The sequence below is a fragment of the Pezoporus wallicus genome, unplaced genomic scaffold, assembly GCF_028554395.1.
Source record: "Pezoporus wallicus isolate ANWC-B61680 ecotype Strahan unplaced genomic scaffold, APGP_CSIRO_Pwel_v1 contig_1181, whole genome shotgun sequence".
Lineage (NCBI taxonomy): Eukaryota > Metazoa > Chordata > Aves > Psittaciformes > Psittacidae > Pezoporus > Pezoporus wallicus.
In genome coordinates this window covers 1,572,381-1,593,913 of record NW_026641428.1, presented here as the reverse complement: position 1 = coordinate 1,593,913, position 21,533 = coordinate 1,572,381, and the positions used below count along the sequence as shown (strand labels likewise).

General features: G+C 35.3%; 1 protein-coding gene across 4 annotated transcripts in view; it reads left to right on the top strand.

Moving 5' to 3' along the window:
- KCNH7 (potassium voltage-gated channel subfamily H member 7) overlaps positions 1-21,533 on the top strand; it is a 240,337-nt gene that overhangs the window by 144,628 nt on the left and 74,176 nt on the right. For 3 of the 4 annotated variants that reach the window (XM_057423743.1, XM_057423742.1, XM_057423741.1), the window contains exons 3-5: positions 1,295-1,450; positions 10,024-10,056; positions 17,199-17,627. In XM_057423743.1, the coding sequence (XP_057279726.1) occupies positions 1,295-1,450; positions 10,024-10,056; positions 17,199-17,627 (618 nt within the window). The remainder of the gene's footprint in view (positions 1-1,294; positions 1,451-10,023; positions 10,057-17,198; positions 17,628-21,533) is intronic. The other variant, XM_057423744.1, reaches the window with a different exon arrangement.

Below are 21,533 nucleotides of genomic sequence, written 5' to 3'. Positions count from 1 at the left end.
AGGTACAGCTGCAAAACTTGAAAGGCTAGCATGTCAATTTTATACATAGCTCAAAGTGGCATATATACTACATTATAGCAAGCACTGTATTAAATATGAGGAGCCAGAATCCGACCTTGGTTATAATGATATAAATCTTTAATATCTCTCTCCTCAACAGGAAAAAAAAAAAAAAGGGAAAAAAAAAAAAAGAAATTATTCTTGTGTAACCCAGATCAGTATCTGTTTTTGTCAGATTGCACAGCCTGTCAAGTTTCAGTGATTACTGCATTTGAATGCATAAATTGCAGATGATGTACATTAAACCAGTCCCTAGTTATCATGGAAATGCATTATCTCACAGTTGTGCTTGCGTGAAGCTTTTAGCACATTATTTGTATTGCTTACAGCATTCACATTATTTTTGGAACCACTATGTTCTGTTAGGTTAATAGAAAGAATTAAATCAAACTAATGATTCTGTCAAATTAAACTTCTTAAGAGTTATACTGGAAGAATTAACACAAAGAATTTTTTAAATCTCTAATTAGGCATTTGAACGAGAACACCCTGAGTACAGAAGTGTTGAGAAGTTAGACTTTCTGTTCATTTCAGTGTAACTTGGATATGCTCCATATATATGAAAACTAGGGTACCTTTAAATTCATACTTCAAATTGTGTATGGCAGTTAAGTCAAATACTTCTGAAGATTATTGAAAATTGTTACCACAGTGTAGAAGTCTTTTGTGAGAATATAAAAGCCCATGGGATCAGATAAGAAATATAACTTTTAACAAAAACTGAAACAACATTATACAGCCCCTGAAAGAGAATAAAGAGTGTTGAGGGTTAAAATAAGGATAGTGATATATTTACACCCATAAATATTTGATGCATGATTCATCCTGTTGTAATAGAATAAAAAGCTCGAAGAATGTGTGACATTTAGAAGAATGGGGTTCTGCTTTCTTCACTAGTGTTGTGTTTGGAACAGTGTTTGCATTGCTACTTTTGGTGCTAAATGTCTCAGATCACAAGTGTGTCTATCTATCTAGATACTCCCAGTGAATAAAAAACAAAAGGTAAAATTGACATTTTAAAGGAGAAATCTTTTAGAAGAGCTAATAATCTAATAAATTATCAAAAAATGTATTTCTTTCTGTGAAAATATTCCTGTTTAAGTATAATGCGCATCATGTTCAATTAGTAAATTTAAAGAAATATTCTTCACTATCGATGTAACTGGAATTACTGGAGTGAAAAAAAAATAGTGAAGTTTTCTTTCATTTATGTATTTTTTTTCTCCATTTGCAGGATCTACTTTCATTTGCAACACCCACATAATTCCAGTGAAAAATCAAGAGGGAGTAGCAATGATGTTTATTATTAACTTTGAGTATGTTACAGATGAAGAGAATGTGGTATCTCCTGAGAAGTGCAAGCCAATATTGCCATCCAAACTTGTAAATCGTAAGTTTTTAAAAGTTGTCAGTTCTCTGCTTACCTCTACTTTTAGCTGGGACAGTAATTAACCTGGACAATAATGATGCCAGAGAAATTACGCAGTTCACATTGCTTGATTCATTTAAGATAAAATTCAAAACAATGATGAGTTATATATAGCAAACCTGATGTAATGTTGGCAAGATAATCTATCAAATCTTTGGTAGCACTAACAGCACAGATCTTGTGAGTACTACTAGGAAATGTAAAATCATTAAAACATTTCAGAGAAATACATTGCCCTTGACAAAAATTATTATGAATAGAAAATTGAAAAAAATAAATCATTATGATACTGCCCAAATATTTCATCTTAGCTTATTCAGAATTGAATATTTCTATCTTCCTTTCTGATTAAAAATAGTTGGTGGAGTGTGTGATAAAAAGGACTAGAAAATATAAATCACAGAATCATAGAATAATTAGTGTTGGAAAGGACCTTAAGATCATCTCGTTCCAACCGCCCTGCCATGGGCAGGGACACCTTACGCTAAACCATATCACCCAAGGCCTCGTCCAACCTGGTCTTGAACACTGCCAGGGATTCACAACCTCCCTGGGCAACCTATTCCAGTGCCTCACCACCCTAACAGGAAAGAATTTCCTCCTTGTATCCAATCTATACTTCCCCTGTTTAAGTTTTAACCCGTTATCCCGTGTCCTATCACTACAGTCTCTAATGAGGAGTCCCTCCCCAGCAATGTGGAAAACCAAGTTAAAACATAATTAAACATTCTGATTTTACCAAATTGAAGTATTTAAATTGGCTTGAAGGATGTGGGTGTTTTCGGTTATACAGAAAAGGCTTTTGTTTCAGTTTTACTCTGGAACATTAAGTATTGTCAAAATCAGAAAACTCTGCACAAAACAAAGTTGATTTCTTACACAGATACACTGTGCAGCTTTCTGTCACACTATCTGCAGAACGTGTGCTCTTTTCCTGACCTTCACTTTGCGCAGAAACAGCACATGATCCTTCTGCTTTGCATCTGCACTCACATAATTGCTCCCACTACAAGATTTCCCAGGACATGTCCCCGTTTGTACAAGCTCTTAGTAAAGCACAGCATGCTCTTATGGTGAGCATTAACACTCTCCCCTGGCTGGCTCAGCAACTGTTGGAAAACACCTTTTCACAATGTAATAATCTTTAATGTTAGTACGATAAAGGGACCTGGAACCTAACTTGCTGATTGTTATATCAACACTTAGCTTTCTCTAGATAGGAGACAAAGACCAGTATGATCTTCACTGCAAGAATCAAGGGGAGAATTTTCCCAATGTAAGCGCTGTGCTACCTGAAGTGATGACATGCTATATTATTTTTCCTGCTAGTTATGTTGAGAAGACTATAAGGAGGAAGCCTGTATCTGTGCATGTAACACCACTACCAGGTTCCTTCTGATGAAAGCAGTCTTTGCCGTTCTTCATAATCTGGATATTCTGCACTATATCTTCTGGACAAAATGCAGGATCTCACTCAAAGCTCTGTAACTTCTGAAAAAAAAATACATAAATTCCCCCCATCATTCACATTTTTAAAAAGTTACAATTTATTTCTATGACTAATTGAGATACTAAGAAATATTGTTTTCAGTAAGCATGGAGAGAGAGTTCTGACTGAATCACTCCAGATGGGCCAAAGTCCTTTCACTTATGTCTGTATAAACCTACAATGGCAGTCAGTGCAAGACTGTGGAAAAGAAAATTCCCATTACTGGAAACTAGCAGTCTGCAGATAATTATTGTTCACCAAATATCACATGATTTCAAAGAGCCTTTGCAAATATTCTTTACAATATGTATTTAAAATCTCGTGCTTTTATGCTTCATTCGCTTATTCTGTTTTGCAGGGGGGGGTTGTTGGTTTGGGTTTTTTTAATTGTTTTTTTTTAATAACCAATACAGCAGTATTTTTAATTTTTCTTGTGATATAAAGAACACATTTTTATTTTTCTAGTAAAGTTATTGGAAAAAATTCCACTAAGGATTATCAGAAAAATAATAAAATTGCATCAGAAAAAAAATTATAAACAATGTATCAAGTAAACCCCACTCATACTCTCTTTATTTCAGGATGCCATGATTTTGTGAATTTTGAACATTTTACTTCCTAGTTTAAAAAAAAAAATAAAAATTGCTGAGCTGTTCCATGCTTAATATGGTTTATTTTATTATGAAAAGTAGAAAGTAAAATACCAATTGGGGGGAGAAGAGCTTTGTGTCCTGAAAAAGAGCTGCTATATGTGAAACATCACTGTACATTTTCAAGTGTTGTCACTTGCTGTATTTTAAAGTGAAAAGCCACTAGAGAGGACATCTGCAAAAAAAAGCAGTCAGAACATCCTCTCTTGGTTTACGGTATTTATGCCTGACATAGACAGAGGATTTCCTTGCTGAGAGTTCTTGAAAAATGAATAGCTGGGGCTCCAAGCTCAGTGCATAATAGAGAAGGATCAAGGTGCAAAAGGAGGCAAAGAGAGGTGACTCGAACCATTTTCGTGCTAGTGGGTACAGCCAGATGCCAGAAACTGGCAGAAACTAGAGCAGGCAAATGGCTGCTCTTACTCCTACCTAGTTGCTTGTGGTTTCAGAGCAGACTGTTGTGTGGGCAGGATGGGAAGAATGGTGATACAAAATATGCTACAAAGCCCAGAATCCTTCTTGGCAGAGAGAATTCTCAAGAAAGAGGACAACCTGTGCAAAAAATGCAGAAATAACTGCAAGATATTGCGCACAGTCCAATGGGAGATTTGAATTACAAAAACAACCCAAACAAACAAACAGAAGCCTCGAAATTTAGAAAAGACAGAAAGAGACCAATAAGCAACAAAAGTCACAGAAAAGATATATTGTTTACCAGCAAAACCATGTTTTTTAAATCATGTTCTCACCACAAGGCAAATAGCAGATCATCTAGGAGGAAGTCAGTTTTTCGTCATCTTACTTCTATTTGGAACATACATCAGCAGTTAAAGCAGGTGATCTTTTCTCATTGGCTCACACACAAAATGGACAGTGATGGGAATTGGTTCATCAGAGAAGTTGGGGAGAAGCAAAGAAACAAAATCTCTTCAAATCCAGCACCAATTTAGCGGATAAAAATAGAGAGAACCAGCCATATAGCAAATGCAATACATCTCTGATAAACAACCAAGCAATAGCTAATGACAAAAGACAAAAGATTTCAGATTGCATTACCATCTACTACCCCAAAGTACACAGATGAAGAGAAATTTCTTCCAGAGCTCCTCAAATGGAGTTTTCTCATATTAAAGTGTGTTTTCAACATGAGAGCAAATAAAAATGACTGAGTCAGGTTGCAGCAGAGAAGACCAAAAAGTGAATACGAAAGATTATAGTTATTTTCCTGACCCTAGAAAATAAGATAACACTTCCATTGTGTCATTCTTCCTCTAATTGATTTATTAAGAGCTGACATCAAATTTATCGAGTGTAACTTTGAAAAAACTTTCCTTTTTATAAAAGCATCTATACTGCTAGTTGTAGCAAACAGTTTTGAATAAGATTGCTTACCACAGTGCTTCTCACGACTGAAATCTAACACAGTGTAACAAAAGAAGCATTTCAATCGGTCCGTAACATTCTAAGCAGACAAGAGGGATTCCAAACTGTAAAAGGTCTGAGGGCCCTCTGAAGAAATTAAATACCTACAGAAAGCAACTGAAATTTGCTAAGTTATGCTCAGAGACTACATTTAGTTCTGGATAGGCAGAAAATGAAAAGTTACCAGCTGAATACTGACAGATCTTTAAACAGTGTTTGTAAGCTCTTTAGGACAGGAAGCCTGTCTTCTTTTTATGTGCCATTATGATGGCTAACACAGCTAGGTTTTGATTCTGCATTGCACTTGGCAGATTATGATAATAATAGGTTATTAAAAAAAAAAATCAACAGTACACTGCCAGGAGTTTAATGACCACATTTGAGTATAAATACAGTTCTTTCTAGTCTGATGCTTAAGAGCTCCTATCTTATACACACCAAAAAGATGAATAGGAAGTAATGTGAAAAGTGAAGATACTGGCTTCACAATAGCAGTGTAAAAATCCATTCAGTTGATCCTTTTGTACCATTTATTCTTCCCTGAAAGAATTTATCATCAGTTCTCTATGGCAGTCTGACTAGTTTGACTATAATCAAATAGCTAAATTTTGGAAAATCCTAGCATGCACCAAATCTGTAAAGAAATACTAAGTCACAGCCAACTGATTTTTCACTCTTTTCTGTTTCACTGCTTTTGTGGTTTGCCACAATTCTATTTTTTAATGTATGCCATTTTACTAGTAAAACAAAGGAAGCATTTGTTCAAATATAACTCTTTTGGGGAAAAAAATCCCCAGACATTTGTAGTATCTTTTCATTTAAACTTCTAACTAAATCTATTTAATATTATGCCTCTTCCATCTTTATTCAGAGAGATGAGGAAATGTCTTCTGTAAGCACTTACTCCATGGCTGGGTAACATCATCTTCTCCAATGAGGACGTGTTTGTACAATGTGCAGTTAAAGTGAGATTTATAGAAAGTAATTTCTGCTACAGGTGTCCATCATCCAATCACTCTTATTCAGTCTTATTTTAAGTCTTTTCTAATAAATTTACTTTTTACACTGCCTTTTCTCAGATTATGTAATGTTTTATAATTCCAGAAATTAACTTCTGTACTCAAAGATGAAAACACTTAATAACTTTACCCCACCTCACTTCATCTGTGAAATGCTTAAAGAGAGAAATACCAGTTTCTCAAGGGGAACAATTTTTGTTTAGCATATTAAAGTGTTTAAATCAAAAGCTTTAACCTAAATAAGCCCTAAAAATGGATTTTACTCATATTGTAGCAGTTCTTATGGACTGTTCTCTACCACATCTGATAACATACTAACATTTGCTTGATTGTCACTATGATGATAAAAAATTATTCCCAAAATTGTTGTTCATAAATTTTCATGAATCTAATAGTTTGCCAAAGTTGTATAAAATGTTTAACTCCAACTGAAATAATACATAAATAATATATATCTAGCAAGACAAAAAGAGAACTCCTTCCTGTTAGACTCACCGCAAAATACTAAATTAAGAAGAGATGTGATTTTGTACTGGCTTAGCAAAAAACTATGTGAACACTACTGAATTATAATTTAAATTTGTATATAGTAACAGTTGCCAACCAAAATAAGATAAAATTCCTGTACAATGTGTTGTACAGACTGCATTAAACTCTTTATTTATAAAATGTTAAGCTACTATAACTTCTGCATATAAATATGGCTTTTAAATTATCTATTGAGAAAAGGGAATGTAAGTGTCCAGTTTTATTCCCAAATATGTCAAGCATTCTAATCTGACATGTTCATCTACTCCACTAATTTTATGAGGAATTTTTACATAAATTTACAGAATGAGTGGTATGAATTAATACCTGATTCTCTTCTTCAGAGTGGTATGAATTAATACCTGATTCTCTTCTTCAGACCTGTCAAATACTTTGTGCTTGTAAAGCTAGTAACTGTAAAATATCAACATTAATCATAACACAGAATGAACACAGAGAAAATAAACAGCCATTTCACACTGACAGAAAGTCATAGATTTGAGGATACTGACTTCAATATGAAGAACATAACTGCAAATTTTCTAGTCAAAGTAGACCATTTGTAGGGTTCTAATGTATACATACAGAAGATGAGAAGAATCTCTCAGAGCTTTAATTCTGATTTGCCTTCAAAGACTGCTGTATTTTACTGACCTATAAGTGCTTTTTCTAGCATTTACTCTAGTCCTGTCTGAAGCAAAACTCCTATTAATATATAGGCTAAAATAGTTAAAGTCAGATGAGCCAACTTTATCAAAGGTTTTATTGAATTAACTTCAAAACATTATGACTAGCTAGAAGTACTAACCTATAAGCTAATACTGGTTCCAAAACTCAGTGTTCATTATCTCATGCGAGAAAGCCCAAAAGTTATTTGATTAATCATATAATTACATTCTGCCAGAGAGGGATATTTGAGGATTGTCTTATCATTTTCTCACTTCAAAAATCTATGAGACTATTAAAGACACCCTGGAATAATTTCTCAGGTCTTTTCCTTTAAAGGAAATGAAAGGATGTTATACATCCAATAAACACATACTTTTTGGTTAAGGTTCAAACAAAATGAGCAGGATAATAATATTCTTAAAATAGCTAAATACCTTCCAATCAGTAACATTTTTTAAGGTGCTTACACTTTAACAAGTTTGCCTCTCTCCTGATCCTAGAAATGGAGTTATATTTCAGGATTAAAGATCACTGAATCCACTGAAGTTACAAATAAAACAAGTACATCTGAAATGAAAATCAGGCCTTTAATTCAAAGAGCTAACTCAATAAACAGTATTTGTTTTCCTCTGTGCAGAGCATTTTGCCATATAAGTGAGAGGCAAGAATATATTGTTTTCTAAACATATCTGGAAAACAATGTTGTCATGAAATATTGTATATCGTTTGAGGCATACAAGTTTGCCACATAGAACATGGCATGTATAAGCAATAGTAATCCCCTGACTTTGCCCAAAATGTAATGAGGAATTTGTTCAAAGTCTTATTTTTAGCTGCACCACAGGGAGCAAATTTATCATAAGTGAGGGCTAGTCAAGAAAAATTGTGTCCAGGAGGACAAAGGTTTCTATCTAGCCAACCAGCAAAATAGTTCTGACAGCCCCAGTGTCAATATGTATATTTGTCTGCAAGGTAAATTACTGTGAATGCTAGGTAAACTGAGACTGCGTTGAACTCTTAGCAAAGAAATATAGCCAAAAAGCAATTACCAGTAAAAGACAGAAGAACTTCTAACAGAAGAACAAATACCTAACAGCCTAATTAACAGAATAGCCATTAAGATAAATGAATTCTATTAGTCCTATTTTACAGACAGGAATACAAGTGGCTATATTTCTGTTCCCTCATGATGGTTACTGTTGGGGCTTAGATTAGAAAGGAAGCCTCCCTGGATTCTGTTCAACCACTGTAATTAGCTGTTTGCATTACAGCCTCTACCAGCCAGGATCACACAGCTACTGTGCTATATCTTGTACAAACATTCAGTAAAAAAGGCAATCTATGCTTAAAGAGATTACAAACCCAAATGAGGAATTGACCAAGCTTTCAGTCACATTCAGTGGAGCTGACTTGTGCACATTGAGCAGGATAAGGAACACAAACTGACAATACTCTGGCTATGCAGAGACCCTGCAAATTTTCCTTTTCCTGTTTAAATAAATACATGTCCAGTATGAAAAGTGAGTATGATAAAGAGCCTTAGATTGAACTAGATACAGAAGATTTCTTCCAGTCCTATATTTTTATTCATTTCTAAGAGGTCTCTTATCCATCTGTTCTTTTCAGGACATTTAAAACAGGTGCGTTCTGTGACGTAGCTTGAAGGCTAGGATAGTGATTTTGAAAAGTCATCCCACATTATAATACATGCCCTCAGGAAAGTATAAAGGCAATGAGTTTTACATCATTCTCTGACAGATGAGAGAGTCATCTGTCTCTATTATTCATAATAAGGACTAGCACAGAGAACTTAACATATTTGTGCACTTCTGAAATTGAGTTAGAGATTTTAACCTTGAAGAGAGAGAAATCAAAACAAACAAGCTATCTCAAGCTTAGACAAAGAGGACTCTAATAGGAAGTAGAAAAAAAAATAATTAAATGGATTTAAGCAGCTTTCAGATGGACACTGGTCATAAGGAGTATATTTTGTTATTTATATTACTGAACAGGGAGTAGACATTATTTTAAGGTAAGCAAACAATATAGATCTATAGATAAAAATAAGGGGATTTACTACCACTGCATCTCATTTCTTAGGCATAGATTCCTACCATTATTACTTGATTATATTAAAAAGCATAACACCCAGGCAACTTGAGCATTTCAAAGACCGAAAGCAATCGGCAGAGATGTATAGTCTGACTTCTTCCCATAAGGTCATGAAATAAGTGAGCCTTATCAAGATCATGGAACTTCTCTAATGTCATGCTCTGAACAAGTGTCAGTGAATAGTCTGTTCTTCTTAAGGAGATTATGAATTCTTCAACTTTTCAATAAGTTTCTTCCAAACAAAATTGGCATTTCCTAGCAAAGAAATTATCACTAAGAAATTGGAAGAGGTTCCATTTCATGAGAAATAGCATGTTAGTCTGGATACACCTTCTTTAGTTTTCTGCCAACTTTAAAACTCGATAATTGGAAATATATATTGATCTATGCAACAAACTTAGTAATTATAAAAGTACTTCTTAATGGAATAGTTATTACATTTGCCAAATAAAAACGCAATGTACTTTTAGAACAATCCTTCTGCAGATCACATACATTGTATATGAATTGAAGCTGCCTGAATTTGCTTCTAAAATGTGTGGAAATTTTATATTCTACCAACTTTTCTTAATAGTCTGTTTATTTTTTGAATCTGTGTCTTTTTAAGCTAAAGCTTTTTGTAAATCTAGTTTAATTGTGTTTCAGATGGTAACAACCTTTCGAGTGGCTCTTCTTCAGGTAAATCTATCTTCTAAAATTCTGTCTAATAAAGTCCTTTTATTGCTTTGTTCTGGTTCTATTGTTTCAAGATCTCATTACATTTTATATAACTCTAGAAGACTGCAAGTCAAAATATGGCTCTTGCTCCCACTCTCTAAATACTTATTTCTGCAAAACTATGGATATAACAGCAAAACTATTAAATTTAGTATAATTATATGACATATAAAATCCAAATGTAGTGTTGCTTTTCAGCTTATTATCACTGAAAGTTCTTGTATGCAGAGCATAAAAAAAATTCAATCAATATGAGACAAAACGCGCTGCAGAATTTGGTACTGTTATACAAATTCAGTGTTAAAAAATAAAGATAACTTCTCCAGGCTTCGTGTCTCAGACAAAGGCAATATTTTTTTTATTCTATGAAGCCTGGCAACCACGGTGATGAAGGGTTGAGAATTTCTTGAGAACTTGGTTTAATAGATGGAATGAATTCTTCTTTTTGAGCTATCAAAAAACCCACTATATTCTCAGCAAGACTAAAATACTGAGATACCCAATTTTTTTGCATATAATATTTGTTGTAATGCTTGCTATTTTATTACAGTTATTTACCTTTTTCTTCTTTTCCACTTCTGATTATGTCTAAGAAATAAAAATGCAAGAAGTCTCTTTTTTTAAAGGGACCAAAAATTATTTTTCTTATGGCTTTTTCACAAAAAAACTGTAACTCCTATAATCTTAACATAACAAACAAGATTCAATGTAGTAATATCTCTATCAACAAATGGGAAGAAAACCAGACAGGTAAATGTACAGGGTCATATTAACATCCAAGGATATAACCATTCTGTCTTTTGAGGGAGACCTTGAGAATGTTGTTCAGACTAAATTCACTGGTCAACCACACACAGCATAGCCCTACCTTTAGCCCTAGGCTTCATTCCCTTCCTTTCATGTTTTGACAGGCTGCCTCAGAGGCCTATGTGTAGACAGGAGGATCTGGAACCATATTGTTCTCTTAGCTGTTCTCCTCTTAGGAGAAGCATAGCCTGAAGACAAAAATGTGCCATCATTGGCACAGAGATAAAACCACTTTCTCACTTAGAATGTAAAGAAGACTGCTGTTACTGATAAAACTCAAGTGCAACCTTAAATTTCAGAGAAAACTAAAAGAACTGAAGTGCCAAAATTAAACCATACCAGAAGATTCAGAAAAAAGTGTGTATGCAGTATCTGAGAATTACAAATTTGAACGTATAAAGTTAATAATTGGATATACCTTCCCTTTCCTGTCTGAAAAGAAATGAAGATTATTTCATAGCCACATCATAATTTTCATAATCTTGCAAATCAAGAAAATGACCTACTTATATATGCTTCTCTGCATTTGGGGGGAAAGAACTGAAAAAAAAACAACCCAGCAATTGGCCCTTCCTGTAATTCTTTGTCCTAAGACCAGCTGAGCCCAGAAAGAAAATAAGGCAGTATCACTTGCCTCAGTGTTTGCATACAGTACATGCAAGTATTTGCTGCTATTTTAGACTATCAGCGTTTAGGGATTCCGTTTCTCAAAAGCAATTGTTTCCTTCACTCTATTGCATGAGCTCGTAAATGGTATTTCCAAGTCTTTGAGCAGCAATTTAGTAATTGCCTGTGTCTATATTTCTGATAAACTAGATCCTGAAATTCCTTGACAGTAGACATTCGGTTGTCAGAAAACCTTTCAGCAAAGAGCTGACTCCTGCCTCCTTTGTGAATGTAATTTTGTTCATTGTTTGGGGAAGTTTCAGAACAAAAGTATTGTTGAATTAGCCCATGCTTTGGAGGATAGTCTGCCCTAATCAACCTGCTTTACATGCCTTTGTCAAGGAAATCTGTCTCTGTCTAGAATAAGTTGATCTTTGTGAATATATGTGTTGTATTCTTTAATCTTATAGACTAAAAACGTAACATTTTATACTAAAAAATTAGTAGTGTTTCATATTATAACCAAACCCGTCATCCACTGTGATAAAACTATCCAAGACTTGACTTCTTCAACATTCTACCATGGTTAATAGGTTATACTGGCACATGGGCAGCTCAGAGTTTGGGTTAATTTTCAGCCTAGAACAGGTGGCATGTCGTACCACAGGAAAGAGTTCTGACAGTTTCTACATTTCACTTAATTTATCTTTTGCAAACTTTTTGTGCATTTGAGTGCATTTGATTCTTGAAATTCTAAATCTAGAGAAGCTTGAGAGTTTAATAGACGACTTATCTGAAAGCAGCTTCAGACACTGGTTTCTGGGTACTTACTTCTCTGCATCATCATGAAAGTAACAGTGCTACTAGAGATGCTACAAAAAAAGGCTGAGCAATTCTTTGAGGAGCCATCATGACTTCCCAGCTGCTGTCTCTTAGGGCTACCTTTCTGCAGTGGTCAGGATAGGAAATCAGGAATCCCATATACATTGACATGGCCGAAACAGAATTTGGGATAGCACATAGCATCTACCAGTAGTCCTAAAAATACTAAAGAAAATGTAGTGAAAGTACAGCTGTCTTGGTTGTAGGCATTTCTCCGACTTTGCCATCGTGTCTAGTATGTAAGTATCCATTTTTCATCACTAGAAGTTTGAGCAGTACCTTCACTGTAGCAAGGCAATATTCAGACCAAATATCATTTCCCTTCCTTGTTACAGAATGCTTGCACAGAACAGATAGTGGATTAACTTGCCGTGCAAATGTATTAGGCTACTAAAAAAATCTTCTTATATGTTTTTACTGGAATACGCCACTTTCAAAATGAAATTTGTGTTGATGTGGCAGGAAATTTGCAAATGTGATCATAACTGTTGATAAGGTCTTTGAACTGTCCTGGGTTCAACTGTCATTTTTTTCACTCCTGCAGAATTCTATATGATGGTATATAGTGTTTAAGAATTGCAATTTTCCATCAATGTTAACATTTCCCATTTCAATACTTACAGAAAAGCAAGGCTATTATTTTTTTCTTATAAAGATGGGGGTTTTCCTACACTTTTTCACAAAACCATTAAACAAAACATTTTATTTACTAAAAATATCTTCTCCTTTGATCTCCCCAGAAATGAAATAGAAATAAAAAATAAACTCTTTCAGGAGGCAAGAAAAGTCAATTTGAACTTGGGACTTTGGAGATAACTATGTCTGCAAACAGTTTAGAAGTGTCCTTTCTTATCTGCAGTATATTTTTGGACTGAGTTCTACTATTTAGAAACTCTAAGGGTTAGCTGAGCTAGCACAAGGAATAAATGCAGCTAACAGATTATCTCATTTGCATATTGCTTATTCAGAGAAGCAAGGTTTGAAAGGAGGAGGTGGAACATAAGCCTGGAATTGTGACTCAGATTCAACTACTTTCTTCAGTTGCTCTTAGCAAGCCGCGATTATACAAATTTCTGACTCAGCACTAAGAAGAACTTGGCAATCTAGACTCCAACTTCAGTACAATATAAGGATTTTAATGTAATATTATCTGTATATTTATGGCAAATAGCTAGTTGCATCTCAAAAACATTTTAGTATCGTAAGCCAAGATAAATCTGCTCTGATATCATAGCTACACAAAGCAGGAGTTGTCCACTTTCAAACAAAAGATTTTCCCCCATACTCAGTATGCCAGGAAAGCTTCCACTTACTTTTCTAGTATGTACTGGGACAGTGGGCCTAAAGCCATGGATTTTCTTCTTGACAAATTGTAATATTACTGTACTGAGTAAGGAAGTGTAACATAGACCAGACAAATTCTGAATGGGCCTCCTGGTAACTTTAGCTGCAGTACTGCAGGAGAGAACTGGATTTCCAACGTCATGTAGCTCATTATCTATGCACTGAAGAAGAGTAACAGTACTCCTCCTCTAAAGCATATTCAAATTAAAAAATAGAAATAGGGATTTTAACTTTGAGACCATTTATTACAGTTAAAGAAGAGCAGCTCATTTAAGCTTTCTATTTTGTGCCCAAGAGTCTTAGCAAGAAGCAAAATTCTCGCTGAGTATTCTTTCCAGCTGAACTGCAGTTAGACAGCTAAATCAGTAATGCAGTACAACATGGTCATATTAACTTGGTGAAGCAGAAAAGACCATCTGCACCACCATGAATATGACTAAAACAGAGTGCCAGCAAAAAGCCTTTAATGGTGTCTAATGCCAGAAAACCTTATGAATGGTATTTTTAAGTTCAATGTAATTGATGAAAAAATAATTATAGTATTTGTTTCACTTCTGATGCAATAAGCTTTCAAAATTGATTTAGAAACTGCTTTATAACTCAATTCTGCATGCATTTTAAAATAATATTTTTTTTATATACTTTACTAATTTCAATTGTAAGCAATTTCCTAAGTATACTTAGTAAGTAAAAGAAATACACATGTTCCTAAAGTGCACTCTGCTGATTATCACTATGCAGACTGAAAATTGGCACCTCTAGCTGCTGTTTAAAACATGCATGACTCTGGTTTTATGTCACAGAGGTTTCTGCCTGCTGTACTGTTTGCATGTATATGCATTGGAGCAATAGATTCAATGCTAAACACTGGAATTCAACAAGCTTTTTCAGAAGCTGTCAGGAAAAAAAAAACAAGAAAAATTGCTACATGGATTTATACTTTAAAGTAGGGGAGGAAAGGGTGGAAATAAATGGCTGGATTTCTAAATACTGAGATGTTACAGGTAGACTCTCCCTGGTTCTTTATTATTTAACACATTTTTAATTACTTGGATAAAAAATATGCAAGCAGTGAGGGAAGAATGTTTGCAGATATCACAAAATTATTCAGAATATGATATGAGATTTACAGACATATCCTATGATACTGAGCGGCCGAGTGTTAAAACAGGGAACAAAATTTTTTACAGACTAATGATAGACTAATACAGACTAATAATACAGACTAAATTATCTGTTACCAATCAAGAAAGAAATCTCTCAGTTTTTGTGAAAGTATCTAAAATCAGCCCAGGCTAGGAAGGTAACTCAAAAAGGCAATCAAATATTAGGAATTACAAGGAAAGGAACTAAGATCAAATCAAAAGCCATTATGACACTACACTGATCCCAACTCTGGAAGTACCTCAGGTCACAGTCAAAATTGCATGCATTAGAAATGAAAAGGAAGTAAGAAGAGTGCAAAGGATGTTCAGAAGTACACAATACAGTTACAGTAGCATTCTTCTGCTTGGAAAGGAGGTATACAAAGAGGAATGCAATAGGTGTATAAAAAGCTATAAACACTACTGAGACTATAAAAAGGGAGCATTTAATAGCTATTTTTCTTATCATAAGAACCACCAAAGCAACAGGTTTATAGCAAGCAAGGAGAAGTACTTTTTCACAAAGGAATGCCAAAAATTATGGAACTGTTTCCCATAGGATCCTTTACAGGTAAAGTACAACTGTGTTTCAAAAACATTGAAACAAAATCATGTAAGGTACACCAAACATTCAGTTCCAACACAATAAAAGTTTCTAACTGCAGATAGACAGAAACTGAGTAAGTTTACTGGGAGAAATAACACAGTGTAGTAGCTCTTAAACAATGTACTAGATGGACCTGTGTAGTCAGGTAGTATAGCAACTTTAGCTCTTACGCAGGTTTTCCTTTAACAAGTGCAGGGCATTCTCACTTTCATTCACTTAGAATTTAAAATAAATTAAATATTAAATATATAGGACATTCATTTTAAAATATTAAATGATTCAACTGTGTCATCAGTTGCACTACACTTACTGTTGGGCATAGGCACCAGCGAAAGACTTTCAAAACATTTCATTATGGGAAGATAAGTTTTAGTGCTAAATATTAATGAACATTAGCAAGTTACGAAAGCTGGTGGTTAAAACTGACTGAAAAAAAAATTAAATGTTATCCAAAACAGAAGTTCTTATCCTAGTAAGAGGGAAAACCAAGACATTTCAAAATGTCCTCTGAAAAATAATGTTGCTATTGATTCACTGTGGAAAACACTCATGTAGCAGTGTTGAGCAACAAGAAGTTATTATATAAGTCAGACTTGTTTATGCAATGGCATCTGGTAATTTCAATTATTTTATTTTTCTGTTCTTAAAATATTTCTTTCTCTAAATTATTTACTATGCTTTCTGTACATCAGAAGTCCCTGTGCCTCCATCTGTGAGTTGTGTTACACTATACCTTAAAATATTTGCTATCTGGGCTTATGTTTTTTATGAGAGATAGTCTGTAGATTTTACAGTTCTTTCCTTATATTTTCTTTATTTGCACTATATTTTACACCTCCTCTCAGCTATTGACATTTCTTACCACTACCTCCCCACAGCAGGGCAATTGGATCTAAATGGTCTTTAAGTTCACTTCCAACCCAAACCATTCTATGATTACACAAAGTTGTTTGTTAGTTTTCCACACATTCAGAATAGCCTACCCTGCTATCCAATATACCAAGCCCGACTAAGTCCACTCTCATGCAAAGTACAAAAGATAATTGCATTATACAGGTGCAACTGAGGCTTGAGAGCTGTGTCACGGTTTTTTTCTTCCTGCATGTTCCTTTTCATTTTAAACTCATTCAAAGTACACATCTCATTCAACTGTAAGATGCAAGTATTGGAAAGGATTACGATAAAACTGTTACACAACTTATTTTTCTTCCCTGAAGGATTAACACAAGTATCTTCCTGATTAATTTGTAGCAAAAAAATCAGCAGTTCACTTTTAAGCACACAGAGTTCCACTAATAACAGAGTCCACAAATACCTATTACAGGACAACAGCTACCAAGCAAAGTAGTTTGATGTGTTCTAGCAGCCTTTTATAGATTTATAGATTTTTAATTTAGAAAGGACGATCAGAAACGATGCCTTCTCTCTTTTAAAAAGGGGACTGCAGAATAAATGCTGCTAACCTTATCCTGAGTTCAGTAACTTGGGTCTGACTGAAATATTACATCCTTTAAAACCATGACTGTAACAAACTTACAGCTAAATAATATTTCCATATTTACACATCCCATTGCTAAACATTGTAATTTATTAGGAATAGGTCAATTATTTATCACTATAATTATGCATGTTGACTGTGTTTGAAAAAAAGACAATTTTCATGACAAAAAAATAATTTAATATTTTCTTCTTTTTTATGTATTGACATGTAGGCAGACTTCTTGGGTTCCGGTTACCTGGATTGAGACTTTTAACATACAGAAAGCAGTCTTTACCACAGGAAGACCCCGATGCAGTGATAGTCGATTCATCTAAGCACAGCGACGACTCAGTGGCAATGAAGCACTTTAAATCACCTACAAAAGAAAGCTGTAGTCCTTCAGAAGTGGATGATACAAAAGCACTAATTCAACCCAGTAAATGTTCACCTTTGGTTAATATATCAGGACCTCTTGACCATTCATCACCTAAACAGCAATGGGACAGACTTTACCCTGATATGATACAGACAAGCAATCCACTAACCCATTCCAGATCAAAGGAAAGCATCTGTAGCATACGGCGAGCGTCTTCAGTACATGACATAGAAGGCTTTAACGTCCATCCCAAGAACATTTTTAGGGACCGTCATGCAAGTGAAGGTATGGTAGAAAGTCAATCTAGTATTCCCTGATGTACTAAGAAAATAATTATCATTACTTCGTAAGCAAAACTAAATATAATCACCTGTAACATTCTAAGGCACACTAAAAATATTAAGGTCCCAAATATAACAGGTTTATTTACACCAAATACTGCTTTTCATGTCTACACAGACTAGTGAAATCAAGGGGCTACTCACAGTACCATCTGCCTTCTCTATGCAATATAGCAAAATAGGGCCCAACCTTCCTAAAGCTAATATTGGTATTGGGGAGGGGGAAGGGAGAAAGTCAGGTTATCAAGTTAAAATTGTTTGCATAGTTCTGTCCCATAATCTCATATATTAGATTATCTTTGATGAAACACTACTTCAGAGATTGAACAGTTTATTTTTCTTAAATCTCTAATATGTTCCTTTTTATATTCACCAATCCAACACTTAGATGTGATTTTCTCTCACACTGGACAAAATATCTTTAGCAACTCCACTGAAATACTTTGTGTAAGGCTTAGTGAAATACTCAATGAAATGGCAAAATACTTAGCGTAAAAGTCACGTTAAGTGTGATTTTCTCTTTGTGTTAGTACGCTCTTACAACCAGCAAAATTTACAATCATGTATTCTCTGTCTTCTTTTTCTACTGTCTCTCCTAATTATACAAACTCATGGAGTGTGGTCCATGATTTCTTGTTAGAGATGGGGAGTTTGAGAAACCTGGAAAAACATCTTAGCAGAGGTTTGAAAGCCTTGTGAATGGAGAGGCACCTCTGAAACTAGCTTTTGCAGAAAAAGTGCCACATATACAATACTTTAGCAGCTACTGGTGGTCTAATGACTCAAATTGTGTAATTTTTATTCAAGCCAGATGACAAGAAATATATGGGGAGTATTTTAAGATTTCAAACACATATGTCATGGAAGACTGTGTGCAGATACACAAATAAGCAAGAAAATGAATTTTCACTTTCAGTGATTGCCTGTTTTTCTCCTATACATTGACCACAAATATAAAATTCCTTTAAGTTCTCCTGCTTTCCAGAAGATCTGCCTCAAGTGCTCTTTGCTTCTGTACATCTCCTAAAATATAAGTCCGAATGCTTCCCTGCCACCCAGATTAACTCCTAGAATAGCAGAACTAATTATTCCATCCAGTTACTCTTCCTGTATTAAATATAATGGTTAAATACGTCTTTTCTAATTTCTGTTTCTTTTGGACGCTGATTTTTGTCAATTCAGATGAACCCCAAAGTTAAATTAAATCCATCCCAAACCATACCATTTTGCTATATTTCATGTTCACATTCAAGCCAAGATTTCGAAATCAGGATGTGGAGAGTTGAACCTTGGCCTGTCTTTTGGACCACTGCGTAAGCTTTATCTTGGGTTCAATTGACACAGATATATAAAAAAAAAAAACATTCAAATAAAACATATTTAAAGATATCTGTTATGTCAATTTTTATTTTCAGAACTTATTTTCATTATAGCACTTCTCAATTGTTCAATCTTCATATAGTTCTATGACAAAAAAGTGTAAAAATAAGTTTCTTTGGTTATGGTGATACAAAGCTCATGCAAAAATCACCACATAATTTAATGCTAGCTGCATTGAGAAGCAAAAATTTCTAGCTTTATTTCACTGAGTAATGTTTTTTCAAATGCTAAAAACTAAGTAAAATAAATTTTACTATGAGGAGTAAATAATTCATTTGAATTCCTATGGTCTCTCATGTAATGTGATAATTTACAGTGTAAATTGATAAAGCACTGACACTCTGACTTCACTCTTCATAAGCTACAAAATAGTAGAGAATTTGGCCCTAATTTTTGGTCATACATGCATATTCTAAGACAGTACAGCAGGACAGAGTATGGCTGTCAGAGTTGCATTAGAATTAGTAACCATACTTGTTGCCATCTGCTTCCAAGCATATTAGAATTTGGCACCTTATGCTGAAAAGATGTTTAAATTTAGCCAGCAAGTCCTGCTTGCCTTACTGAACATTGAGCCATAAACCCCTATTGTTGCTAAAAAATTATCCATGTAAGTTAGGCAACCAAGATTCAGCCTAAGTCGTCTTCTCTGGACTCAAAGATTCTGAGCAGAAGTTGAAGATACTGTGCTGGAGTATGTAAAGGCCAAAGCAAAAGTAAAATACAAAAAGCAAAAGTAAACTACAGTCCCAGTGAGCTAAATTACTACACAAGGAAGCATAAAGTTTAATATATTTTCCATTCCATTTTTATTTTGTTTACTGATCCTAATAACGGTGATTTTTCCTGAGTCCACTGAAAACTACTATTCTGTCTGAAAATGCAGTTCAGGACTGCATTTAATTTTTTTTCCACTTCTTCCAGTTCAAGTAATATTAGTTGAACCAGTATAATAGAATTCTGACAGAACAGCATTATTTAGCTCAATATTAACTACAGTAATTCACCCATGGTCAAATTTTTTTCTTGCAAGATAACGCAATTGAGAATACAAATTATTTCATGTGTTAAATTAATTTGTGTAGCCTAGTCGCCTATCACTGTAAAATTATCAAAGCTGTGGCACTTACATGCTGAAAGGTATTACAGTAAAAATGACAATTTAGGATTTTAAATTCATTTGAGTGTATTCAATTGAATTCCATTCTAAATTTGCCTATTTACAGCAAAAGAAGCAGGGCAGGAACTGTGTCTCCCACCTACAACCCAAACTCCAAGCAAGCCCTTCTCACCTGAAATGCCAGCAATCCAGATGTTGCAGGCTTGTACCTGTTCACAGGACTCTTCACAAAGTTTGTTCTCTTCAGAAAGCTCCCTCAGCAACATCCCTGCAGTCTTAAAAGAAAAAGGGGGGGGGGGGGGGAAACGACACACCAAGCTTTTGAGCGTAACTCAGCCTACAAAATCTGCATTACAGCTCAGTGTCCCAAACTCCCTGGTCCATGGGAAGCTGAGGAAAACCAGAGAGGCAGCAGGTGTGACATAACACCACAGACAAGGCCCAGATTCATCCCAGTTCCCCTCACAAGCAAAGGCCATAGCCTTTCTCCAGAGTGGGGCTGAGGCTAGACCTCTGCAGGGACAAGCCTGCTGCTGGGGTGGACAGGGGCACAGTCACCTCAGCCCTCAGCGGTGGCCTACCAGCGGGGCAAAACTTCAGGTGAATGTCACTTCGAGCCCAGTGCACCTTTGAAAGCCGGCAACCTGTTCACAGTGGCCAGCGGCACAGAGGGGCAGGGCCATGTCCTGCGACTGGCCCCGGCTCCTTCGCTACCTCACCCAGCATTATATCCATTCTGAGCTGCAGGAGCCAGGTAGGGGGGGCCTGTGGGCCACCTTGTACACCCGTGAATAGCGGTGGTGCTTACCTATCCACATGTGCAGCTTCTTTACAAAAATATTAAATAATAACAACAAGAACAATAATATTCTCCCCAAATAGGGTTGATGTCATGAGAGGATTCAGGGGTGGGTGTGCCTGTGAGGACAGAGCTTTCCCACTGCTACCTTGCAGAAAGGCACCTAAGAGCTGAAGAAGCTTTTAAGATACATCTTTCTCCTCAGTGTTGCTCAGAAAGGTGCTGCTCAGCTTGCTGCTGTGTTAAAAACCTTTCATCCTGCAGGTCATGGGCATGCATGGGGCCTGTGTAGGGCCACCTGCACAGCCCCACACCCATTCAGTCATCCAGTTTGCACTGCCACCCGCAGCTGGGGTGCCTCAGCCAGTCCTACTACCTGCTGATCTACAACAAACAGTTCTACAGATTATCTCTCAGCTGTCAAAGCGATTTCATTTTAACTAAAAGTCTACATACATATTTTGAAGCAATATTTTCTGCTTTTTCTGATGTAGATTTTAGTTGTCTTTTTTTTCTCTCTTTTTCTTCACTTTTATTATGCTGAAACCCAG